Source organism: Arvicanthis niloticus, chromosome 13, assembly GCF_011762505.2.
Source record: "Arvicanthis niloticus isolate mArvNil1 chromosome 13, mArvNil1.pat.X, whole genome shotgun sequence".
Classification (NCBI taxonomy): domain Eukaryota; kingdom Metazoa; phylum Chordata; class Mammalia; order Rodentia; family Muridae; genus Arvicanthis; species Arvicanthis niloticus.
Genome location: NC_047670.1, coordinates 73,545,157 through 73,570,681, shown reverse-complemented (window position 1 = coordinate 73,570,681; position 25,525 = coordinate 73,545,157). Strand labels below are relative to the sequence as shown.

The window sequence follows — 25,525 nt, the reverse complement described above, 5'->3', positions numbered from 1 at the left end:
TGTTCCAGCTGTGGGGTAAACACAACCCTGCAGAGCAGTTTGGACACAGCTGGTTTATGTAGTTCCATGGACATTTCGGGGGACTAGAGTACTCAGGAGAACAAGGCTTCCATCCTGAGGGGTTTATATCTCTGCACTGAAACAAAGCTGTCACAGCAGCCACCCCACCCCCCACCCCCGTCAATTCTGAGGGAATTTTATTCCAGAGTTAGCATAGTTTAAAAGGAAAGCAAAAATGCCCTAGGTCATTGTCCTCCTGTCTGCTCACCTGTCTGCCTTCCCACATTGTCATCTGACTGTGGGAGTCATGACATACTAGAGCTTGAATTCCTAACTGTTCCCCAAGCTTTTTCAGTTCTGCTAGACCCACTCCAGTTGAACACAGAACTCTCACAACCATGTTTGCGCATTGCTTCTCAAGACTAAACTCAGTAGAGAGAGCCCTTTGGCCCTGTAAGGCTCTCTTTGCCCAAGATTTATGGCACTAGGGACTTGCAGGCTTTTTTCAGCACAGCTCTGTGAGTGGTGAATGCTCTGGATGCCTCCCCAGTTCTTGCAGCACATGGTGGGAAAGGACTTTGTGCCTAGCATTATATCAGATCAAAGGGACATGAGAAATAACGGGGTTATAACCTGGCCCGAGAGGAGAGACTGGCTAGCATCTTGTCTGGCAGAAGCCCATTTGCGATTGAGTGTCGTTGGAAGGTATTTTTCCATCCCTGGCTCTCCTGCCTGTAGGAAGTTCAGGCTGGCAGCAGGATCACAAATGGATCTGTCATAGGTATGGTCTTTGGGATTTTTTTCGGCCTGATAGTAGGTTCCAGTAGCATACAGGAGAGTAAAGTTGTTGAGGGCTAGATTGCTGGGTTAGAGCTTTCCACCAAACCAAACCAAGCCAGTTTATATACTACATTCACTGTGTCCTGTCTGTGCAGATGGGTGAGGGAGTTTCTCAATGATGAGAACAAAGGCCTGGATGTGCTGGTGGATTACCTGTCGTTTGCCCAGTGTTCCGTCATGTAAGTACCACAAGGGCTAAGGTTGGGGACTCCCTGGGAAGCAGACAGTCCAATCTACTTAGAAGAAGAGCAGGGGCTGGCAATGCAAACCAGCAGAACATTGCCTGCCATGTGCCAAGGCCGAGGTTTCAGTCTCCAGCATGGGAGGAAATGGGGGGTGGGAAAGAAAAAGGATGAGTGAGATTCCAACAGAGAAGGTGGGAATGGGCATCCCTGAACAGGAGGCAGTAGCTCAAGTGTTGCTGCAGAAGTGAGCAGGCAAGACAAGGGAATAACAGGAATCCACAAGGATTGCAAAGTTAGCTGGAACCGAAGACATGTTTTGGGGGAGCATGAAGAGAACAGTATGGAAAGGGAGCTCGGAGTCAGAAGCCAGTGCTCTACATGCTGAGCTACAGGCTCTCCAAGGCTCTTAATGCCCTGGCTCCTCAGAAGACGGCTTGGTAGGGTTCGATAATCTCAACAACACTGAGTCTTCATGAGGCAGCTTGGGCTGAGATGTGAGAGGGTTACTCTAGACCTATTGTTGAGGAAGGCCAGTGAGCATGACCTTCGACTGGAACAGATTGAAGAAGTATTTGAGAGCGTTTCCAAGACTTCCTTTTCACATGGGGGCAGTTAGTGTTTGTTAGCACAGTAGAGCAAGCATGGCAAGGTGTGGTGAGTGAGAGCCTCAGGCACCTCTGTCCTCCTGACTAAACAGATTAGGGGAGAAGGGTGTGTATCCCTCTTAGCATTTGGAATATACTCGGCCTCCTGTGGTGGCTGCTTTGCTGTTAAGTTGTTATCCAGGTCATAGCCTGCCTGGAATTTCTGGACATGGAGGAAGAAGGCTAACTGATAGTAAATTAAGTTAGCAACATATGCAGGCTTACACTTTAGACAAATCAGCTTAAGGAGGATGGGTCCCAATTTTGTTCTCAGCTTCCCAGGGTTCCCGAACTGAAAGTCCCCAATCTGGAGAAATCCAATTCTTGAGCCTTGGACCTTGCCTAGACTTTGCTTTTCCACTCTCCCTGCCCTTATGGTTCTTCTTGGTTCAGTGCATTTCCTCAAGGGGACCCAGTAATATCCCCCAGGCTCAGCTTCCCAGCCCATTTCCCAGGTCATCCTCCTTAAACTGACAGTGACCCATTCCCATCCACACTTCTGTGGAAGTCCTATTCATAATCCTCCTGTCCCTTTAAATAATCTTTTTATAGAAAGAAATGGGGAAAATTTTGCTTAAGTGAATTTTTAGTACAGAACTTTTATAGTAAAAAGATGTAGATCATTTCCCCAAATATGCCTATCTTTCTTGAAAAAGCAAACAATCCCATTGCCCCAGACCAAGACTACACTTTGGTGTCCAGAGCAGTTGGTGCCTTTGCAAGTAGAGTCCAGGGAACAAGAGACAATGTTTTGGAAGGCCTTGAGAGGGAAAGGGTGAGGCCATGGCTGGATCACCCTGTTAAATGCCACCTGATGTCAGGACTCTTCCTGATCATTGCAGCCTTATCTCTGTGGCTATCCCTTGTTCCAGAAAGCCCCAGCCGTTGACACTGGACCTTCATGATGGGCAAGATGTCCTATGGGGAAAGCCTTTGGGAGGTGTGCCCCAGTTCTTAGAGGCTACAGGGGTACAGGGCAGGAGGGATAGGTGAGATTGCCTTTTCAGGGTGTGTATTCTGGGGGGCCGGGGATGTAAGAGAAGGCCCTGAGTGTTGTGTGATCTCAGCTGACCTCTTTGTTCTGGACACAACTGCTTATGGTGAGAGACCTGTTGTAGGAAGTAACCAAAGACAATACTCCCTTCCTCAGGGGCTAGAACACCTCCTTCTTTCACAGTCTGAGCTCAGCTCTAGGGAATCTGAAGCTGAGGAGGAAGACATAGAAGCCTCGGCCATAAAACATCAGCCATTCAGAGGGATAGGCCTGGGGTGTAGCTCACTGGGCGCCTCCTATTAGCATACTGGCCTGGCAGGAGACCCCTGGCTCACTCCCCAGCACTGCAAAGCTAAACAAGCCAAGCCACAGAAGCCATTGGTAGGGTGAGACAGCAGTGTGCTTGCTGAGCTCAGCCTTGGCTTTCCAGGGCCCTCATTCTTTTCCTTTCAGACCTGTCCACTTCTTGATGACCTAGGCTGCTTTACAGTGCTCTGAGTCTTTTGGCCACTGCTATTGGCCACCTGGATTATTGGCTCATTTCCCTCCATTATCTTTAGTACAGATTTTTAAAGTAGAGTCATGGTGATTTGAGATGTCCCATTCAAGGGGCTAGGAGCACAGGAAGCCTGCCAGCCCCCACAGCCTTCGAGCCATGGAGAAGCCTTTAAATTCCCCTCTCCTAAAACTATCTGAGCCTTTTCTGCCCTGTCCTACGTTGGTAGCTCCAACCAGGATCAGGTCTCCGATGCCTAATTCTGTTTCCTCTTCTTGCTGCTCCTGCTTTTTGTTTGCCACAGAGGCCTGAAGAGGGGACGGTGGGCTTGCTGGGGGCTTGGCACAGAACTTTCCTTGTATACGTGCCTGTGTGTGCGCATGTGTGTCCTCTCATGCTCTAGGTTTGACTTTGAGGGTCTGGAGAGTGGTGATGATGGTGCATTTGACAAGCTCCGGTCCTGGAGCAGGTCAATCGAGGACCTGCAGCCGCCCAACGCCCTGTCGGCCCCCTTCACCAACAGCCTCGCTCGCTCTGCGCGCCAGTCCGTGCTCCGGTATGTGCTGTGCGCGCTTACTCTGACCACCTGCCTCCCACCCCAGCCCCAGCCAGGTCTTGGTAACCCGGTGAGTGCTTATGCTCGTCCCTCCACTCTTGCTTCCAGGCTCAGCTCTCTTGCCCTCTGCCTGTTCGCCTGTCTCTCATCTGTCCTCTCTCTCCCTGACTCTGCCCAGCGGTCTGTCCTGGGTAAGTACATGGTCCTCAGCTGTGCTACCCCCTGATGCTCCAGCTCTCCCTTCCCCAAGTCCTCACTCTCTCCTAGCCATTCCTTCCTGACGTTGGGCAGGGCTTGGGCTTTACTGGCCAGTTCAGCTCCTGCCCCCACACCTGTTTCCCCCTTAACTCTCACTTTTCCCATCAGCTCTTAGAGAACAGCCTCAGCTACTGCTGGCTCCTTCCTTTCCCTTCCCTTTCCCCTTCAGGTCTTTTCTCTCCAAACCTTTCCTTGTCTGTGCTTTCACAAGAGTGGTCCTGCAGTGGACTGGATCACTTCGCCGAGCCCGTTACTCAGGGGCTGTTCTTATAGATCCATAGCCTTCCTTTGACCTATGTCTCTCTTGTGGCTCTTCTTCTCTTCTTGGATTTTGTGTCATGGACACTGCCTGCCATTCTGGTCTTGCAGGAGCAGATTCTGTATGTGTTTCCTCTTCTCACAAAACATTAAGGTAGTGGAGAGATGATGCAAAGCCAGGCATGGCCCCGAGCCTTCATAAGGCCTAGTAGGTCAGCCTTTGGGGGACTTGAGAATGAGATGAGCACAAAAACTCACTCCCCACTGAATATGCCAGAGATGTAACTAAATGAGGGAGGAGGGAGTCTCAGATGCGTGTCTTTGTGACCTACCCCAAGGACTACAAATTCCTTAAAACAATTTTTTATTTCAGAGATCTCTGGGGATAGCATGATTTTGGCAGAGTATAAAGCTGGGGTCCTAGGCAGTTGCCAACGAAGGCCTGTACCAAAGAGGTGACTGGCCGACTTCACTGCCTTCTGCACTCTCGCCGTCTTGGCCTTTGGTACAGGGTCTTCTTTCCTCCATTTATGCTGTTTCTACAAGGCAGCCTGGTGGTCTAACCTTCACCAGCAGCCTTGTCCCTACCTGATCACTTGGCCCTATCCCACAGGTACAGTACTCTCCCTGGCCGCAGGGCCCTGAAGAACTCCCGTCTGGTGAGCCAGAAGGATGATGTCCATGTCTGCATCCTTTGCCTCAGAGCCATCATGAACTATCAGGTGAGAGGGTGATGCTTGGTGTGGATGTACTGCCCCTTTTGCCTCATCTATCCAACCAAGACAGCAGAGCACCAGCTTATGAAAGTCAGGTTTGCTAGTGGAGACCTGCTGGCTTCTTCTTTCTTACATCAGGGTCCCTTCCTGTCTTTTCCTTTGCAGTATGGCTTCAACTTGGTCATGTCCCACCCCCATGCTGTCAATGAGATTGCACTTAGCCTCAACAACAAGAATCCAAGGTGTGTTGATTCCCTCCTCATTATGTCCAGGTTTCTAAAGATCCTGATTTATTTTTGACAAGTCCTTTAGCCAGGAACTCCTCTGCTGGAGGAGATGTATCCAGGCTTCACTTCACAGCCTAATGAGGGAACAAGCATTCCTTTTCCATCTTCTTTCTGAAGGACATGAGCTGTGGTGGCTTGCATGGGGCTTGGATGCTAACTTCCTTCATCTCCTAGGACCAAAGCCCTAGTCTTGGAGCTGCTGGCAGCTGTGTGTTTGGTGCGGGGAGGTCATGAAATTATCCTTGCTGCCTTTGACAATTTCAAAGAGGTTGGTCTCTTCTGCATGCTCGTGTGTGGGTGTGGGTGTGTGGAGAAGGTGGGGAACTGGGTAGATCCAGTTGCCTGGGGTCTCTAGTGACTTTAACTGCCAAGCAGCCTGTTTTAGAGTGAGACTACAACAGAAGCCAAAGCAAAACTCAAGTCTTTGAAAACTTGTTCCAGGACACCTCCCATTGTCCAGTTAATGAGGCTCTGGGTAGAGTGCAGACTGCGGCTGGACACATGGCTCGGTAGTCAGAGCCCTTGCTGACCTTGCAGAGGCCTTGGGTTCAGTTTCTAGTATCCAAATGGTAGCGCACAACTGTCTTTAGTTCCAGTTCCAGAGGATTTGGTGCCCCCTTCTGGCCTCCACAGAAACAACACACACATTCATATACATTTATAGCAGCCAAAACACACACTTTTTCTTTATTTTTTTCTTTTAATTTTTTTTCCTTTTTTCCTTTTTTTTTTTTTAATTTAATTTGGGCACATGCTCTACTCCTCACACACTGGAGCATCTTCACTTTATAGACTCTCAGGTGGCTCTGTTGCCATGAGCCCACAGGTGGGGTCCAAAGCAAGTATATTCTCAGGGAAGAAGGCTGTTAGGAGGGAGAAAGAACTCCTGTGTGGGATTTCCCCATCCTTAGGTCTACCTCTGAAACCCCAGTTTGCTTGAACTCATGATTCCTCAACTTCCAGCCACAGTTGTGGTCCCGCCCCTTCCTCCTCTCCGGGCCTCTTCCCTAGCATCCATTGTTTGGTTCAGGAAACAGTTCTTCCTCTTGAAAGTTGAGGAACTCATAGGCGCCCCTGGACCCTTCTTAGTAGACGGCTTTCCTGCATGCTGGCTCCTCCTCCGTGTCCCCGTGGGGCCCCAGCCTTCTGCTGCAGCCATGGCTTGACTCCTTTTTTTTTTTTCTCTTTCTGTATTTTGATAGCATCAGATCTGCTGTGTGCCTTTACAGCCTAACTTTAGAAGCACTTAAATCCTAGGCTATACTGGATTCCTTCACTGTGGTGAGGGTCAGAGACCTAACAGATTCCAAGTTCTAGGTTTTCTTCTGGTGTCCAACATGGCACAGTCTCTAGATAAAGTTATAGTTACTTTGGTTTTTGTTTTACTTTTATTTTATTTATATATTTATTTTGATATATTTTGTTTGGTTAGTTGGTTTTTGTTTTCTGAGACACATTTTTACCTTAAATCACAAGCTGGCCTCAAACTATGGCAGTCCTCCTGCCTTAGCCTTCTGAAGGCTAGTGACGATGTTAGCCACTGTGCCCCTCTGAGTTTTGGCTAAACTTGGTCTGAACCATGCTTTCTCCATCATGTTCCTGGGAACCTGAGTTTGGGGATCTCAGTTCTGCATAGTAGGGATTCTTCCTCTGAGACTGTTTGCACATTCAGGTGTGCAAAGAACTGCATCGATTTGAGAAGCTGATGGAGTATTTCCGGAATGAAGACAGCAACATTGACTTCATGGTGAGGACCTGGGTCTGGGACAGGGGCATGCCGTATCCATTGAAGCGCTGTGCTGCTGAAGCAGGGCCACACTGTGTTCTGAGGGGCTGCCTCTGTTCCCCAGGTGGCCTGCATGCAGTTCATCAACATTGTGGTGCACTCAGTAGAGGACATGAACTTCCGGGTCCACCTGCAATATGAGTTTACCAAGTTGGGGCTGGAGGAATTCCTACAGGTAAGCTATGACCTTGGAAAGGTAAAATGTTTTAGGGTAGAGAGTCAGCTAGACACACAGAGCTTGGTTTTTTTGGTTTTGTTTTTTGTTTTAGTAAGAGTATTTAAGAACAAATAAGAATATAGTTCTAGATGGATCTGGAACCTGCCTGTCTTTGGCCTGGGACTGGGGCCCTTCTGCCAGTGTCTAGAAGACACTGGTCACACGCTCTAGGAGGGAGCTGTGAAGCAGTGATGGGGACTAAGAGTTTCCAGGAGGCCTGTGCTGTTTCCAGGAGCTTCTAGGAGTTTCCAGGAGCTCCTGTACGTGCTGCTCTCTACTTTCCACAGAAGTCAAGGCACACGGAGAGCGAGAAGTTACAGGTGCAGATTCAAGCATACCTGGACAATGTGTTTGACGTGGGGGGCTTGCTGGAAGATGCAGAAACCAAGAATGTAGCCCTGGAAAAGGTGGAAGAACTGGAGGAGCATGTATCCCATGTAAGTGTCCTCTGCTTGCCAGAGCCACTGTGGAAGGCTGAGAGGATGGGCACAGGTGGGTTCCAGGAATCCAGGAGCTGAGCTGCCTGCCTCCAGATTGGGCCACAGGGAACCTTGAAACCACTGAGCCTCTCTAGGCTGAGCTCTGGCCCAGGCCATTGAGCACCACTTACTGGAATGCGCTGACCTCTGTGGCTGGGTTTGGCCTTGAACTTGGGACAGACTATGCCTTGTATCTATTTCTGTTTCATAGTGTCAGGACTGCTGGCCCCTAGGAATCATGTAGGGAAGCCACCTGAATAAGGCTGCCTTTTGGACATAGCTTTTCAGGTCCTGGTTTGGCTTTAAATTATGAGTGTTTGAGCTTGAACACGGCTCTGAACATGCCTTCCCCATTTTGTAGCTCACAGAGAAGCTTCTGGACCTGGAGAATGAGAATATGATGCGGGTGGCAGAACTGGAGAAGCAGCTGCTACAGCGGGAAAAGGAGCTGGAGAGCATCAAGGTGCCAGTAAGGGGAGGGGAAGTGGGGAGGCCTCCGCTGACCCAGGTCCCAGCTCCTCAGGGATTCTTTTCTTCCCAAATCATGTTAAGGGAAGATACTGATCTATGTGCAGCACTCAGGCAAGGGTGACCTGGTCATCCACCCTACCTCCTGGTTTGGTTTTTTTTTTTTTTTCATCTTTCTCTTTCTCTTCTTCTTCCTCCTCCTTCTCTTCCTCCTCCTTCTCTCTCCTTCTTTTATTCTCGAGACAGGATTTCTCTGTGTAGCCCTGGCTGTTCTAGAACTCAGTCTGTAGACCAGGCTGCCCTGGAACTCAGACATCTCTTCTGCCTCTGCCTCCCAAATCCTGAATTAAAGGCACCACCACCACCCAGCTTCCTCTCCGTGATTTTATCTTGAGAAAGAATCTTGAAGCTGGAGTTGGCCAGACCCAGAAGAGAGTGGGAGCAGATGCCATGCTCATGGGCCTCTAGAATCAGGGGCAGGCAGTCTTCATATGCTTCTCAGCTCTGTTTACTGAGCATGGTTAGAGTAGCCCGTCTGTTCATTACTGTCTACAGGTGTCCTGGAGGACAGTGCTTCTCCTACTTCAGTCTCTTGTGTTCTTTCTCCTAACTTTATAGCTTAGTTATAAAGCCAAGCCAGAACCTTTTTGTCTCAGAAGAATATGGGTATGTTGGCTACTGAGCTCAGCTCAGTGTGTATCTGCTTATCACGGCCTCTAGTACTAGGTAGGGAGCCAGGGAGGCTATAGGGATCACAAAGGCTTATCCATGAAGCTGCCATCTGAGCAGGAATCCACAGCCAATGAAATAAAAGCAGTAATGAAGACCTAAGGTCTGTGGAGAGAGCAGCAGTGCCCATCTAGCAGGGGACCAATGGAGTTTCAAAGGGGCATCCTTTTCCTTCAGCCCTTATGGTCCTATGCAGTGAGAACAGACTTGAGCAGGGGCAAAGGACCTATAAGAATAGCAGTGGAAGCAAGCTTACTCTTCTGCTCTGCATGGTGAACATTCCAGCTTCAAGATTCTTTCTCAAGATAAAATCACGGAGAGGAAGCTGGGTGGTGGTGGTGCCTTTAATTCAGGATTTGGGAGGCAGAGGCAGAAGAGATGTCTGAGTTCCAGGGCAGCCTGGTCTACAGACTGAGTTCTAGAACAGCCAGGGCTACACAGAGAAATGCATGGTGAACATTCCAGCTTTGCTGCTCACCACCTGGATTTCTTCTATTTTGAACATCCTCACTGAGATGACCCTTCTTGAGTCTGTTGGGTAGGAATTCTGACTCCCAGGGGAACTGACTGTAAAGTCTTCAGCCCATTCTTCCCTCAATGTTGCTGTCTGCCTGATAGGAGACATATGAGAACACAAGCAACCAGGTGCATACTCTTCGGAGGCTCATTAAGGAAAAGGAGGAGGCCTTTCAGCGCCGATGCCACCTGGAGCCAAGTGCCAGGGGCCTGGAATGCGTGGGTGGGAGTGAGGCCCTGGCCAGGGTAGGCCCTACAGAGTTGACTGAAGGCATGCCACCCTCTGACCTGGACCTGCTGGCTCCAGCCCCACCTACTGAGGAGACTCTTCCTCTGCCTCCTCCACCAGCTCCACCTTTGCCCCCGCCCCCTCCTCCATTACCAGGTAACTGGGACTTCCAAGCCTGGAGGGGCAGGTTTTTTTGTGATGCCAGGATTGTAGTCAGAAGTATCTTTCTTAGGAAACAGCTGGGAAATGGCATCATGAGGGCTAGGAGGATATCAAGTCAGGATGAGAGAGAGGGCTAAGGGAGGACCAGTATTTGTGGGGAATAGAGGAAGGAGTGCTGGGAGCAGACTCTGCTTCAGGATCTCTGAGGTACTGCTCTTAACTATTCCTCTGAAGGCAGCCAAGCTGGGGTTGAACCAACAGGAGAATCTCCATCAGGGACTAGCGCTGGCTCTCCCCTTCAGTACACTTCTAGGATCAGCTTAAGTGGGGTTTCCATAGCACTCCTCTCTGTCTCTTAAGGAAAGGGAGGCAGGCAGAGTTTGGGCAGCCTAGAGTCTTAGGACTGTGGGTCATTATGGCATTTATTCTTCCCAGACAAGTGTCCCCCTGCCCCACCTCTCCCTGGCGCTGCTCCTTCCGTGGTGCTGACAGTGGGCCTGTCAGGTGAGTGTTCTCGGGGCTCTGGGCAGTGCTATTGGAGTGTTCCCTCCCTTTTCCTCACACCGTCCTCCTTCCTCACACCGTCCTCCTTCTGAACCTAGCCATTCGAATCAAAAAGCCCATCAAGACCAAGTTCCGGCTGCCCGTCTTTAACTGGACAGCACTGAAACCCAACCAGATCAATGGCACTGTCTTCAGTGAACTTGATGATGAGAAGATTCTGGAGGTGACAGGGGTCTGGGGTCCAGAAGGGAGGGGCTCGGGTGGGGCCTGGAGACCAGGATGACTCTAGAGCCAGATCTTCTGGTCTTGGAAAAGCTTTCAGGCACAGCAGGACTGACACCATTATCCAGTCATGACTGGATCCTTGCAGGGCACGTGGTCAGTGGGTATTGTCATTGTCTGAGCCTTCAACATTGACCCTTCTTATTTTTGCCAGGACTTAGACCTGGACAAGTTTGAAGAGTTATTTAAGACAAAGGCCCAGGGTCCTGCTCTTGATCTCATCTGCGCCAAGAATAAGACAGCACAAAAGGCTGCCAGCAAGGTGACCCTTTTGGAAGCCAATCGTGCCAAGAACCTGGCTATCACCCTTCGCAAGGCTGGGCGCTCAGCTGAGGAGATCTGCAGGGCCATCCACACGTGAGGCTCCCATCAACTTGGCCCTGGTCCCCAGACAGCTGTTGTCCCAGTTGTCCCCACAGCAGCTGATTCCCTAGATTCCAGGGCTCCTGACAAGACTTGCTCACCTTTGTCAGTTACCCACTAACCAGAACAGAGCGCACTGACTCCAGTCTGGGTCTCAGGCTCAGTGAGAGAAGCTGCATGTTCAGCCCAGAAGGAAGAGTGTATCGGGAATAGCACTGACAGGATTCTTCCATGTCAGCAGAGAGCAAAGACAGGAGAGCCAGTTTGTTAGGACAGTTGAAGCAATGGTGCTTTGCCTCTAGCTGTGTCCTATGTATTTATTGCTCTCCAGCCCTTCTAAGGATGAGGGGGAAATGTGGACAGATGTCAGATCTGAAGTGCTGTGTTGTTCATCCTCCACAGGTTTGACTTACAGACACTACCTGTAGACTTTGTGGAATGCCTGATGCGCTTCCTGCCCACGGAGGCAGAGGTGAAGCTGCTGCGGCAGTATGAGCGAGAACGACAGCCACTCGAGGAGCTGGCAGCTGAGGACCGCTTCATGTTACTCTTTAGCAAGGTGGAGCGGCTGACCCAGCGAATGGCTGGCATGGCCTTTCTGGGCAACTTCCAGGACAATCTGCAGATGCTTACACCGGTACACCCTCTTCCCTAATCATTATCCACTGCTGTCGCCAGTCATGTCCACTGTCCTTCCTTCTAGCCTATGCCTTGACTTTATTCTCTTCCCAACCTGGATATCACAGTGTTCATCTTGTCTTTCAGCAACTGAATGCCATCATTGCAGCCTCTGCCTCTGTCAAGTCCTCACAGAAACTGAAGCAGATGTTGGAGGTTGGGAAAGGGAGTGACTGGTGCTGTTGGTTCTCAGGTCCTGGGGTGGGTTCTTGGGGTTTGTTATGACCTGCCTTCCTTGCATCTTATGAACAGATCATACTTGCATTGGGGAACTACATGAACAGCAGCAAGCGAGGTGCTGTATACGGCTTCAAGCTCCAGAGTCTGGACCTGGTAAGATGGCAGGGACAGCATGTGCAGGACACCTGGACACCAGTGCCAGAGCCAGAGTGCTTAGCGCTGTTGCCACCACTCCCTTTCAGCTGCTGGACACCAAGTCCACTGACCGGAAGATGACACTGCTGCACTTCATTGCCTTGACGGTGAAGGAGAAATACCCGGAGCTGGCTAACTTCTGGCATGAGCTGCACTTTGTGGAGAAGGCTGCAGCAGGTGAGGGCTCCCTCTTCCAGGACAGTTCCAGGAGGCTGAGCAGGAGCAACACCTGGTCCATTTCTGGCTGCTGTTGTCTTCTTTCTATTTCAAAGTTTTCTGCTAAAGCTATGAGCACAGGCAACTCCAGAGAGAACGAGCCTTCCTCTGGACTCAACATAGGATCAGGCTTCCCTTAGACTGGCCTAGAGATTGCACTTCTCTGTCATGTATGTGATGTGATTAGAGAACCTGTAAAGCCCCCTACAGACAGATATACAGTATTACTGTTTCTATCCTGTCCATGAAAAAGCAACAGCAGGCCCAGGTAGCTCCAGTGGAGACCAGCTGTCTCTGGTTTTCCTTCCTTTGCTACTTTGTTCTTTGGGTCCATGAACTCTGACCCTCCATTCCTTCCTACTGCCTGAGAGCCCAGCCTGCTTGACACGGACTTCTCTACATGTACGCCACTCAAGTCTATGCCAAGGGGACATGGTGGGATCAATGTGCTATTGTCCTGGGTAAACCTCAGCCAGGCTCTTGGTAAATAGTGTCCCTGGAGAACGTGCTGCTAGACGTCAAGGAGCTGGGCCGGGGAATGGAGCTGATTCGGCGGGAATGCAGCATTCATGACAACAGCGTTCTTCGAAACTTCCTTACTACCAATGAAGGCAAACTGGACAAGCTCCAGCGTGATGCCAAGACTGCTGAGGTGAGCAAGGAACTGGGGGAGGGAGGCAACAAACATCTAGAGCCAACACACTGGGCACTTCAGGTAGGCATCCAACTCTTGTACCAGACACCTGGCCAGCAGTGCGGGAATGTGAGGGGTGGTTAGCAAGGGACTTTACAGATGGCAGACATCCGTGTCTGAAGTTAGGACTCAGGAGGGGCTTGGGTAATTGGCTCTCCTCTCTTGACAGTAGGCTTTGCTTTCTGTGGGCCTTCTGTCCATATGTGAGCACTGGGCTTCTACCCACTGGGATGACCCTCTGTCTGCCCTTTACCCAGGAGGCCTACAATGCAGTTGTGCGCTACTTTGGTGAGAGTCCCAAGACCACACCTCCTTCTGTGTTTTTCCCAGTATTTGTCCGATTCATTCGTTCTTACAAGGTAAGTTGAAGAAATGTTTCAGGAGTTTGGCCGGTAGAAGACTAGTCGAGAGAGAGCCTGGGCTTCCAGTCTGAGTCTTTTTCAGTCCCTAAGGTCTAGGAAAGGAACCATGGAAACAGACGACAGGCCTCTAAACTGTGGACTGGTGGGCAGGGGGGGCCAGGCCCTTCCTTTCATTGTTTGGAGCAGGAAGTACCCCTCCAGAGAGTGGCCACCTGGGGTCAGCTGCTCCCACTGCCACCCACACATCATGCTTAGTGTCAGCCCCTCCCTTCCCAGCCTGTGAAAGCCTCAAGTTCCCCCTTTCTTGTCCTCTCTAAGGAAGCAGAGCAAGAGAATGAAGCTCGTAAGAAACAAGAGGAGGTAATGCGGGAGAAGCAGCTGGCTCAGGAAGCCAAGAAGCTGGATGCCAAGGTGGGTGGGACCAAGAGCTGGTCTGGAGGGCAGGACAAAGAATTGAAGATGCAGGGAGCAGGGAGCAAGAAAGTACATGGGAAACCAAGACACAGACACTTTCTGTCTCTTTCTCTGTCTCCCTTCCTTGGAATAGCTGACAGTGAGAGTCCAGAGGGCAGAGGGAGGGGCAGACACAAACAGATGGGACACAGGGTCACCCTCAGCAGGGTCATCTTCAGTTGCTTGTGGGGTTAGTGATGACTTCCTTCCCCTTCTAATATCTGACCCTAGACTCCATCCCAGCGAAACAAATGGCAGCAGCAGGAACTAATTGCAGAGCTGAGGCGGCGCCAAGCTAAGGAACACCGGCCTGTTTATGAGGGGAAGGATGGTACCATCGAGGACATCATCACAGGTGGGACATTTGTCCATTGGGCCCAATTCCCAGAGCCTGACCTAACCGCCTTTGGCCTTCCTAGTCTGTTTTCCCATAAAACCTAATCACTGTCTCTCCTGGGCCATAGTGTTGAAGAGTGTCCCTTTCACGGCACGTACTGCCAAGCGGGGCTCACGTTTCTTCTGTGATGCAGCCCACCATGATGAGTCAAACTGTTAGCCCTCAAGGCTGGGGCCCCTGACAGGTACTGGGCACTACAGCTGCCCTCTCTGCATGCCTCGGAATCATCCAGTAGCAGCCTCCCAGTGATGGAGACACACAGACTTTGCATGCTGCATGCTCTGAAAAACACAGCTTATCCCTGCATGTGTCCTCCCACTAATACTGTCCTAGCTACTAAGGTCCAAGGGCTACGGAGTCTCTGGGTCAGGGTTAAGAGCTATGCCAGAGCAGGCAAGACCTAACGGTTTGGATTACTGAGGCTCCATTCATAGACCCAGGTATCTTGGGTCCTGGCCTCCCCTAAGAGCTCTGGCAGTAGCTCCTACTCAGGGATAGTTGTCCTTTAACTTGCTTCTTGACATCTAGTTTGGCATATAGTCTTTTCTTGGGTGGCCTTTAGTTTCCTATGCTACCCTCTGAAAATAGCTCCAGCAGTTTTTCTAGCTGGTCCTCAAGCCTCCCTCCAACATCCTCCCTGACCTTTTTCATGGCTGACTACTTCCTCAGGTGTTGTCCTGCTCAGTCTCCCTGCCTATTCACTGTTGATGCGCTTGTTTTCCTCACAGGCTTCAACCACCAACTCATGGTCGCTCACAGCCAAGCCAAGAATGCTGTGCCACCCAGTGGCCCTCCTCGGGCTCCAGGTCCCCACTGACATCCTCCTGGAGCAGAAGTACTTTAGTTCTCAGAGTCCTGCAGATCTGGACTCTGGACAGTGGGCCCAGGGCCCAGCAGAAGGCTGTGTTGTTCCAGCTGCAGCTGCTCCAGCTCAGGCTGGCTCATCCCTATGCCACTGTGGGCACCAGGTCTGTAGGGGCCTGGCATTTCCCTAGTGCCCCTCATAGTGCACTTTGCCCCCAGTCTTCAACTTTATTTCCTGAAGGGTCAATTCAGGACTGGGAAAAACCACTTCCAGCTTCAGCTCATGAGAGTACACAGCCCCTCTTTCTAGAGTCTAGTGAGAGAAAAGGAGGATGGTGTACATCCAGGAGGAAGACGGACTTCCCTCCCCTTTTACAGCCCCACAGTCAGCTCTGGTTTAGAGAGTACCCAGACTGATGGCTCCCTGGACTCTGCCAGTACTGGATAATCTGACAGAGTCAAGCCCTTCTTTGTCTGGGCCCACTCGGCTGAGCCCTAGTCAACAGGTAGAGGAGCAGTGTCAGGCCGCAGGCCTTCCTGCATGTGCTGCCTGAGTCTCCAGGGCTTTGCTGTTCTGCCCTCCTAGACCCGGGGTCCCGCCCACCTTGGCATCCAGCTTCCTGGCTTCCTGAGCCAGCTGCTTCTCCTGCATTGCCTCCTGCTTCTTGTTCCACTTAAAACCAAAAGGTTGTGGGGGAAGACTTGTGGCTTTCAAACATGGAAAGGGAAGAGCCAACACTTAACATGGAGAGTGGGTCAGTGGGAGCAGCTGACCCCTGGTGGCCACCCTCTGGATGGGTCCTTCCTGTTCCACACAATGAAAGGAAGGGCCTGGGCCCCACCCTGCCCACTGACTGAAGAGCAGAGGCACTGTCTGTACCAGCTCCGAGACTGCTAAAGGAAGGATGTGCCGGCAGTCTCACCTTTCCTCAGCTAGGTGGACTCTGGCCCAGGAACAGGCCACAGAGGATCTTCACAGACTATTTGCTCAATTCCCTACGGGCTCTGACCCTGGAAGGGAATGCAGGGGCACTTTGTTTTATACATGTACCATTTCCTTTCTTGTACATAAACCCCAGACCTCTCAACAAAGTCTTGCGCACCAAGCTGTCTTCTCTGTCCGTTAGGGTGGCTGTGAGGATATGAGTGTGGGTAGAAAGTGTTTTCCTCCATTTTGGGAATGATGAGCCTAGATGGCAGGGGAAGCCTGGCTGGGTGGGCTTTAACTACACAGAGGGAGAGAGCTGTCAGAACAGTAGTGCCCTCTGCTGGTCTCCAGTGGATAGCACATGAAGAGGACAAAGTAGTTGCAGATCATATTATAAATATTATTTAAAAAACAAAAGAGAACACATACATCGGGTCCCAGTGGGAAAGGAAGCCGTGGTGGAGCCCCAGGGCCAGGTTAGGCAAGAGCAGGCACTGATGCTCGAGGGTGAGGACCCTGCCCTCGGCCACCCAGGCTGTGGCCAATCAGCCTGTCTCTCTCCTAGAAACCCCTTCTCACACTATCTACTGGCATCACCCACCCCATGGTATAGACTGCCCGTCTCTGGTCTGGGGCTGAGGGCAAGGACTGCACTAGTCTGAGAACTAGGGGACCCTTGAACACCAAGAGCAACCTTGAGAGGTGCTAACAGTAGTGCGCTGGGGTGGGTTACTTTAGGAAAAGTGGACACAGACCAGACAGACGGAGTCTGAGGCAGATGCTGAGGCGACCCTGGAGCCACTGCCTCACGAAGTCCCAAGGCAGAAAGTAGCTCGTGGGGTCATTGGTGGTCGTCCAGCTGCTGTAGGAGTGTCCGCCTTCGCCTCTCCAGCTCCCCCTCACTCAGCTCACTTTCTGATGTGTCCCAGCCTGTCTGTTGAGCAAAGTTGTGACTTACCTGAGTCCCCTAGACAGTGTGTCACAGGCTAGGGCGAAAGCCAGGTCCTCCCAGTCACCTTCTCCTTCTTGATTCCGAAGCCTGGGGAACGGTTAGGGAGCTCTGCCTGCCGGGGTTCCCTGTCCTGTTCCTGTTCTCTGTCTTCACTCTCCTTACCAGCTTTGTCTTCAGGGTCCGTCTCACTGTCAGGACTGGTCTGTAAGAGTTCAGAGCCCATCTCAGCAGTTGAGCAGCACAGCTGGGAGGCAGGTGAAATGACTGCAGAACCTCGAGACGACTCCTCCACTCACCGACTTGTGTCTTCTTTTCTTAGTTTTCTTTTTTGGTTTCTTGATTTTCCGAAGACCATGATCTATAGGTTTTTAAAAAAAAAAAAAAAAAAAAAAAAAAAAAAAACTGTGCTGAGTCCCACTGGGAGAAAAAGGAGGCTCCCCTCTGCCCTGTACATTCTGTGTAGACGCTGGTCTGAGGAAGGCTGACTCTGGCTTGCTTTCCTTCACCCAGCTCCTTGCCTGGGCAGGGATAGGAAGTCTTGCTCCATAACCAGGCCCTCCCATCCTGGTCAACCCTCAGGGGTCTGGGACTTGCTGTGCCTCTACTCCAGCACTTCAGTGCCCACGCTGCTAGAAACTGCTTACCTGACCCAAGAAGGTGGGAAGATGGGGAGCCTGGTCCTCCAAGAGCAGCACCCCCACTTTCAACTGAATCAAGTGAGGAGGAGGGCTCAGAGCCAGATTCTGAGGGGTTCCGCCTCCTCCGCTTGGGGGGCCTGAGGGATGGTGGGGGCAGCTCCTCTTCATCTGACTCAGAGCCCTGGGCAGATGAACAGATACTGGTCAGCCCAGAGGTTCTGTCTTCCAGAAGCCCTCATCTGGGAACTGGGGACAGGGAGTCCAGAGCCACGGAGGTAATGTATAGGGAGAGATGTGTTTAATTTGTATGAAGCAGTCAGCCTCACCCATGTCCCTCTACCTGCCGACTCACTGAGGGTGAGTGCGAATGCTTGCGATGGTGTTTCTTGCCCTTTCTGCCATGCTTTCGGACTTTGGTGTGGAGGTGCTGGCATTCAGTCTGCTAGAGGCAGAGAGAGAGAGGTGAGAGCCTTGCCTTCCTGTCTCAGTTAGGGCCTTCTGTCTATTCTAGGGCACCCTCAGTCCTCCCCTTCCTTGGCTGGGCAGGTAAAAGAGCCTTCCTGGTGACAGACTGCAAGGTCTCATGGAGGCCCAGGAGTTCAAAGATACATGATCAGGGTGGCCGAGTGCCTTACCTCCAGCACCTGCAGGAACTCTCGGAAGAGCCGGATCCGCTCCGACTCCAGGGTGATCTGCTCAAAGGCTGAGTCGCACACAAAGCGCTCACGGACCTTGAACGGGGAGAGCACTGCTGATCAGACCAGGCCCTGCCTGGACCAGCTTGGACACCGCCACGAGAACTGGGCAGGGCTGGGGCAGAGGAAGGAAGGGAACTGGAGCTGGCCCAGGGCTTGTGCTGTGACTGGGGTGGGCCCTCAGTGGTGGAGAAGCTCCGCTGCCCTCAGGCCTGAGGGTGATTGGGGCCAGGCTGTGCTTCTGACCTCTTCCCAGGCAGTGCCCAGCTCCAGAGCAGGCACGGCCTGCCTCAGCATGCTTCGAAAGGCAGCTTCTCTGCGCCGCATCCTTCGGGCCTCCTCCTTTTCCCGTTCCCTCTCCCGCGCCTCTGCTTTTTCCAGCAGCTGAAGGTAAAGAGAAACACAACAGGGTCAGGAGTACCTTGAGAGGTAGGAAGCTGTGTCCCAACCCCAAGGTAATAGCAGCAGGGCAGTCAGGAACAAGACACTGGGGTAAGTGAGAGGACCACCCAGCCCTGCCCATCCCCTCACACTATTGAAGGTCAGCTTGATGTTGCCTGCGTCCAGCGCAGCAGCCCTCTTGTCAAAGCTTATGACGTGGGCGAAGTCCTCAAAAGCTGTGTTCACCTCCACACAGAAGCCCCGGTCCTGTGGGCACAGCAGTTCGTGAAGGCCAGGGGCACCACAGGCCCAAGACCCAAGGCCAATGGGCAAAATGGATCAGGCTGTAAGGTGTTCAAGCCTGGCCTCTGCCCTCAAATAGGATCCATAATACTTGTGACACACCTTAGAAACCATGCTAAGTCTTCATCTGACAGGCCCCCTTCCGACCTGTGTGGGTTCATATGGAGCCAAAAGGAAGTATCTTCCGTCTTGATGGATGACTGAATGTTTACAATTAGGTCTTTGTTCCTCTGGCCACAGCTGGGCCTTCCTGCTGCTCATGGAAGCTGCCATGCATGCTTTACATCTGGTCTATACCCATTGCCTCTTGTACTGAATGCTTACTGGGTAATAGGTTTTTTGCTGAGTGCTTGACACACTTCTCCACTAACCCTGTCATACCATGTCAGTCTTCTAATTTTATGCAAACAAGAAAAATGAAACCACTTGCTCTAACATATCCCAGGTCTAAATCCCAAATCTGCTTTCAGGCACTACACCTACCCTGACTGCATAGGTCCAGGAAGAGATGTTGGCCATCAAGTGCATATAGCTCTCCATCAATATTAAAAACATGTTCGTTGTCTTTTCATAATCTCACTTGGTGAAGCTGATAGGTAAATGGAATATTGTGTCACTAGCCAGCTTTCCTGTCCTTCCACACAGCTGGCGTCCTCCAGTCTTCCTGCCTGCCAGTGGCAGGAGTATATATTGCTTTTCCCCAGGAGTCCTTTCTCAGTCAAGGCTCAGCCCTTCCTGAACACATCCTCTCTGTATGAGTATGTCACAACCAGAGGACTTTGGTTATACAGCTCTCTGTCTCCCTTCCTTGAGACCTGAGTCTCACTGAAACTCAAGCCCTCCATTTTGGTTAAACTATCAGGCTAGGATCGCATGTCTGCCCTGCCTCAAGGCTGGGGTTGCAAGCATACCCAGATTTTATGTAGGTGCTGAGGACTCAAGCACAGGTCCTTATGCTTGTGTGACAGCCCTTATCTCCCTGGTACAGGCCTTCCTTAGGGAAGGCTTGGACTACATCCTCTTCACTCTCCTTCCCAGGAGCACACAGGCACTTCACTTAGAATATCCCTCCATCTTGCTTTTAGCTTCTCAAGCTAACTGCTTCTTTTCCTCAGTTTCAATTTCTTAGACACAGCACAAGGAAAAGAAATAATAAGAGACTGTTATAAGCAAGACACTTGACAAATGTTAAAAATAATATTCTAAATGTTATTTATCTCTTATATAAGGATTATCCCCACTTTGCAGAGGTTTTGAGCAGACTACTGTGAAGTGTCTGCAGCACTCTCCTCTCCTCTCCCTTGTGTGAGTGTCCCTGAGAGTTGCCTCCACACTGACTTACCTGATCGACATCTTTCCTAGCAGTTTCCAACCCATGCCAACCTGGCTAATCTAATGCCGCTCTCCTGTACCCATCATTAATCTTCTAGCCCAGATCTCCAGGCTTCTGTCTGCTCTAAGTTCAGGGCCTTGCGCTGTCCTAGGCGATGAGAGATGCCCCTACAGTTCACATGACGGTGGATGGCCACAGGAACTCCTAAGATCAGGCCTCCATGGCTAGGAGCCCAAATGAAGGATAGAAATCCAATAGAAATCCAAAATGCCTGCTTTGGTGTAGACAGAGCCCAGCAGGCCACAGTTACTCCAGCTAATTGTCAGCCATCTTAGGACAGGCATCTATACCTCATCTGCCTTACTCCTTCCTGCCCAAGCTGCTTTAAAGGACCACTTCCCAAGCAGAATGCTTGTCTTCTGTAGCCAGTTCTCTTGGCTCAACCTTGCTGCTTAAAGTCTTTAACACTTAACAGTAGTGATGCCACTCACTTCACAAGACAGGCTGACAATTTTAGTAGTTCTATCCAGAGTCTAAACATTTATTTTTGTATGTATGTAGGCACCCATGTGCCATGGCACATGTGAAGTTGGTTCTCTCCTACCAGTGTGGGTTCCTGAGATCAAACTAAGGTCCTCAGGCTTGGTGGTGAACCCCACTCAGCCATCTGACCAGCCCAACCTTTACCTTTTTTAAGACAAAGTTTCTCAGGCTGGAAAGATAGATGGTTAAGAGCACTGTCTGCTCTTCCAGAGGTCCTGAGTTCAATTCCCAGCAACCACATGGTGGCTCACAACCCTCTGTAATGGGATCCAATGCCCTCTTCTGGTGTCTGAAGACAGCTACAGTGTGCTCATATACATAAAATGAATAAATCTTAAGTCTCTCTGTATAGTCCTGGCTGTCCTAGAGCTCACTCTAGACCAGGCTGTCCTTTAACTCAGAGAGCCACCTGCCCCTGCCTCCCAAGTGATGGGATCAGAAGCATCTGCCACCATGCCCAACCACCTTTAACCACCTTTTTAATAAAAATCTTATATACGATATCCTAGTGCACAGAGGAGACACAAGCTTTTCTATTAGGAAACGGGAAGAGCCACCTCCAGACGTGGCTGTGACGCGGTTTTTTTCTCAGCATCCCTATGATGTCTGCTCTTCTCATCTGTCACCTAGATTCTGGAGCAGCTGCCTGATGGCCTCTCCTCGCCCTCTTACATCCCTCTTACCTAGTCTCTGGCACGGTGTGGTTCTCCAACCTTTGTATCAAAGAGCGCTGATAACAGGAGAGCACTGAGATTGCTTAGAAAAGTTCTTAAGGACTTTATCTGGGCTTTTACCCTAGGTCCTGCTTCTAGTCACTGTACTGTATGGTATCTTAATACATACAGTATTTAGTAGAATTGAATAGTGTTTACTTTCAGGACATTAGAGTTACTATTAGGATACTAATAGAGTTAAGTATTAAAATAGTATTTTCTTCTATAAAGAAATATATTTTTTCCCTTTTAGAGCAGAACGATCCCTTCACTTACTTACACTTCTAAGTTTGACAAACATGAACAACTATTTCTCCAGTAGAGAAAATGACAGGGCACATGGGCTAGTGAACAGCAGCTGGCGCTTGCCAGTAGTGAGGCATAGTGAGGAAAAGGATGCCTCGCACTCTTCCTCTAAGAGGGCAATGGCATCTCAGCCAGTATCCATGTCATGCCTTGGAGAGTGAGCCCAGTGCTGATATCATCCAAACTGGCGAAAGACACTGAAGATTTTATGTGAAGCCAGGCATAGTGGTACACACCTATAATCCCAGCGTGTGGGAAGTGAACAAAGGATTAGGAGTTCAAGGCCAGCCTGGAATACATAAGATCCTGTCTCTGTCCCTGTCTCAAAACAACAGGTTTGTATGTGAGATCTCCAGATTGTAAAGCATTAGCGACAAAATTCCAAATTCTTCAGAACACCTTACCGGTAGGAAGGAGCTTAGCTGTGGGAGTGAGAGTTTACAAGCGCTGTGCTCGCTCCTCAGGCTGTCTGGGCCCTTTCCGCCCAATGGCCTTTCTCCTATAGTACCCTATGTCACAACATCCCACCCCTTCCATCTAATCATCCTGAGGGTGAGGGTCAATGTTAACTCTTCTGATTCCTGTCTCTGTCGTAACACTTGTCCCTGGCTAATACTTCTTATGTAAGAGCAAAAAAAAATTTTTGTTGCTTTGGTTTTCATTCTATTTTTCTGACACAGGGTTTCAACCTGGTTGCTACTTTCTCGCTCACACTGGCTTTGAACTTGTGGCAATCCTCCTGCCTCAGTTTCTCAAGTGCTGGAAAAACTGACATGCATCACTACATCTGGCTAGAAAATGTGTCTATTTGTATCCCCAGTGCAAGCTGCCACGTTCCTGAAAAACATGACTTAGGGAGTCCTGGTCTAGAGAGTGTGGCTTACACCCAGTCTGTCCATACATAACTCCAGGTCTCCCTCACCTTAAGAATATCCTTTATGATCTTCTTCTCATCATGGAATCGAGCCTTCAACTCCTCCACATAGAACTTGAACAAGTCCAGAGGAGTAGAGCCTGCAGAAAGGGAGAGATGGGGGGGCCTGGCGGGCGGCAGCTTCCCAAGGCTCAGGGTAGGGTCAAGGACAGGACCAGGGAGTTAGGTCCAGAGAGACTGGCAGGGTAGGAAGCCAGACCAGACTAGGGGAAGCCTGGCTGCCTTACCCGGCTGGCCCAGCATGTTGGCAAAGCGAACGTCAGTGCTGACTGCTGGGTACAGCTCCATCCAGGTGGACATGGAATGCAGCTGCCCTGTCTCATGCAGCTCGTCCAGGAAGGTCTGAACAGGGAAAGGCCAGAAGAGGGGAAGGAGAAGGAGATAATTGGAGAAACATGGCCAGTGTCTGAAGAGGAGAAGGGACAGCAGAGGGACAAGCAGAGGCAACTCAGGCAGAGGAGGCAAAGGTACTACAGCTGATAAGCCAGCCTGGAGGCGATGGATCCGACCTCAGCACAGTTTCCTGCTGTGACCAGCTCAGTTAACCCACTCCTACCACTCCTAAGCTGAGGAAAAACTACCTGTCTGGCTCTCACCAGAGGAGTGACCATGTAAGCCTAGCTGCCACTCATGCTGAGAGTGGCACATACAGCCTATCTCGCTGAAGGAGCACTACTGCAGTGTGGCTGGTAGAACTCGAAAGGGGCCGGTCAACAGTCAGCCTCGTTCAGAGGCAGGCCACTGCAGAGAGACCGTGGTCCACAGCAGAGCTGAGCCAAGCTCTGATCATGCAGAGTATGAAAATACCTGAAAGGCCTCCCGATTCTTCCGTTGCTGGCGCCGCTCCCGAAGCCGGGCCCGTTCCCGCTCTTCCTCCTCCTCTCTCTCCAAAGCTCGGATATGCTCCTCAAAGCAGATAAGTGCATCTTCTTTGTCCATGTCTACAGGCAGGAAAGAAGCTTAGCAGGCGCCATATCAGTAGGGCAGTCCCTCAGACCCCATGTCTCAAGAATGCTTCCCATGTGGGTACTGGGGACTCCCAAGGGGGTAGAAAAAGTGAAGCAGGGCTACATGGGAGCAGTCACTGTACTCGTAGTTCTCAGGCAAGAGTATTAATTGTACTGGAAAAAATTAGCAAGTATTCCACTCCAATGAATTCAGCTTTTACATGGTGGTTACCATGTAAACCTAGTTATCCTACAGTCAGCGGCATCACCTCCTGGGGAACTAGAAGCAGTCAGGCTTCAGTGCAGGTTCAGAAGGTGACCACAAGCTGACAATTCCTAACTATAGTTAAGGCCACATAGACCATGTTCACATGAACTATAGATACCATCAGTATCCTCTCTAGGGTTTCATATTTCTATCCCAGAGATCTTCCTGCAAGACATACAGTGTTCATATAAACAGTGGACTCCAGGACTGGGGGGTGAACTAACTTTGCCTAACTGAGGCCCCCAGGTTCAATTCTTACCAACACAAAATAAAGTAAAAAAATAAGATACAGGCTGACCTAAAATGTATGAAAGGAACAGGGTTTAATCTGTAGCACTATACACACAAAACCAGCCAACCAGAGAGGTAACATCAAATTATGTGGAAATCCCAGTGTCCTAAGAGGTGGGGTAACCAAATGTAAGGGAAGGGGCAAGGGGGCAGGCTCTAGGTCTCAGGTCAATGAGGAGGGAAGAACAGAGCCAGGCATACTTTGTAGCTGCTGGTCCTGAGCAAAGCTGGGATTATCCATGAGGTACTGCTGGGCCTGGGACCATGTGGTTTGGAAGTTGACACTACTCATCCCATCCAGGATGCTCTTCAGGGCCTGGATATTTCGACGCCGGAGCTGCTTGGCTTGTTCCTGGAAAGACACAGGATTAAAGTGAGGCAGGGCGGCAACGAGGATCCTGGAAAAGGAGGTCGCTAGAACACCTTAGGATGACAGGACTCAAGACTTGTGTGTCCCAGAAAGGAGAGGAATTCCAAGTCACAAACCAGTGTCCTCCTTGCCCTCCCTCACCCAGGGTTATTGGCTCAGTACAAAGTTCCACACTAGCTTCCAATTCAGGGGAAGGGACACTGAGTAGCCAGGTCCACAAGAGATTGAGGGCAGGAGAATCCAGCCAGTGACTGTCCATTACCTTCTCCTTCTTGGCCAGGAAGAAGAGGACATCATCATACACTTCTTTTCTATCCCTCTCAGGGACCACAGCCCAGACCTCCAGGTCCCCGAAAGTCTGTTCTGCCCGCCTGTGGAGCACATGGGCCGTGAGTAGGCAGAGGACAGACCATGTACCTGTGTGTTCTCAGGGTTCCTGAGCCACAGCCCAGCCTAGCACCGTTCCCTGACCGACCGACCGACCGGTAGCGGGTGCTGGAGCTCATGCGCTCGTGCTGCTCCAGGAAACGCTGCAGCGTCTGCTTGGCCTCCTTGGCTCTCAGCCGGGCCTCCTCCTTCTCCTCTTTCTCCCGCTGAGCCTTGTACGCATTAAACGCCTGCTTCTTCTCACTTAGTTTGGGCAAGGCACTGGGGTGGACAGTTGAGGAAAGGAGAGGATGCAGCGTCAATTACTCTGACAGCCCATGAAGCAGGGTCACAGACATGGGGGAAAGGTCTTCACAACACCAAATTGGGGACCCATGCATAGACTTAGCATACAGGTGTCTATTATATATGTGGGATGAGAAGTGAGGGGAAGAAATACTGGACCCTATTGCTTCAATGTTCTCGTTACCATCAGATGTCTGTCTCCTTAGGGCCCCTATTTCCCTCCTTTTAATTCAAACCAGTAGTCACTTACTCAGCATCTCATGGCTGTACAAGTTCCTCTGCATCTTGGAGCTCCTCTAGCTT

The 25,525-nt window shown here is 50.7% G+C and overlaps 2 protein-coding genes across 11 annotated transcripts in view; one reads left to right on the top strand and one right to left on the bottom strand.

Annotated features, from left to right (window-relative positions):
* Positions 1-16,040, top strand: part of Fmnl3 (formin like 3) — a 52,525-nt gene extending 36,485 nt beyond the window's left edge. Inside the window, 25 exon segments of the mRNA XM_076912063.1 lie at positions 936-1,019; positions 3,563-3,715; positions 4,845-4,953; positions 5,113-5,189; positions 5,409-5,502; positions 6,907-6,981; positions 7,085-7,195; positions 7,525-7,674; positions 8,078-8,179; positions 9,532-9,814; positions 10,256-10,324; positions 10,423-10,547; positions 10,761-10,963; positions 11,372-11,606; positions 11,735-11,803; positions 11,900-11,980; positions 12,070-12,199; positions 12,730-12,890; positions 13,190-13,291; positions 13,613-13,705; positions 13,979-14,102; positions 14,873-14,908; positions 14,911-14,970; positions 14,973-15,072; positions 15,074-16,040. Of these exon segments, the coding sequence (XP_076768178.1) occupies positions 936-1,019; positions 3,563-3,715; positions 4,845-4,953; positions 5,113-5,189; positions 5,409-5,502; positions 6,907-6,981; positions 7,085-7,195; positions 7,525-7,674; positions 8,078-8,179; positions 9,532-9,814; positions 10,256-10,324; positions 10,423-10,547; positions 10,761-10,963; positions 11,372-11,606; positions 11,735-11,803; positions 11,900-11,980; positions 12,070-12,199; positions 12,730-12,890; positions 13,190-13,291; positions 13,613-13,705; positions 13,979-14,102; positions 14,873-14,908; positions 14,911-14,970; positions 14,973-15,072; positions 15,074-15,365 (3,118 nt within the window). The 3' untranslated portion in view covers positions 15,366-16,040.
* A 215-nt stretch (positions 16,041-16,255) lies between these two features.
* Positions 16,256-25,525, bottom strand: part of Prpf40b (pre-mRNA processing factor 40B) — a 68,081-nt gene continuing 58,811 nt past the window's right edge. For 5 of the 10 annotated variants that reach the window (XM_034516658.2, XM_034516647.2, XM_034516657.2 and 2 more), the window contains 14 exons: positions 25,034-25,198; positions 24,813-24,921; positions 24,382-24,532; positions 23,482-23,615; positions 22,902-23,016; positions 22,663-22,754; positions 18,693-18,809; positions 18,408-18,545; positions 18,102-18,197; positions 17,807-17,908; positions 17,473-17,647; positions 17,125-17,186; positions 16,893-17,030; positions 16,256-16,810 (listed from right to left, as the gene is read on the bottom strand). In XM_034516658.2, coding sequence (XP_034372549.1) covers positions 16,718-16,810; positions 16,893-17,030; positions 17,125-17,186; positions 17,473-17,647; positions 17,807-17,908; positions 18,102-18,197; positions 18,408-18,545; positions 18,693-18,809; positions 22,663-22,754; positions 22,902-23,016; positions 23,482-23,615; positions 24,382-24,532; positions 24,813-24,921; positions 25,034-25,198 — 1,687 coding nt within the window. In that variant the 3' untranslated portion in view covers positions 16,256-16,717. The remainder of the gene's footprint in view (positions 16,811-16,892; positions 17,031-17,124; positions 17,187-17,472; positions 17,648-17,806; positions 17,909-18,101; positions 18,198-18,407; positions 18,546-18,692; positions 18,810-22,662; positions 22,755-22,901; positions 23,017-23,481; positions 23,616-24,381; positions 24,533-24,812; positions 24,922-25,033; positions 25,199-25,525) is intronic. The other 5 variants (XM_034516650.2, XM_034516653.2, XM_076912066.1 and 2 more) reach the window with 5 other exon arrangements.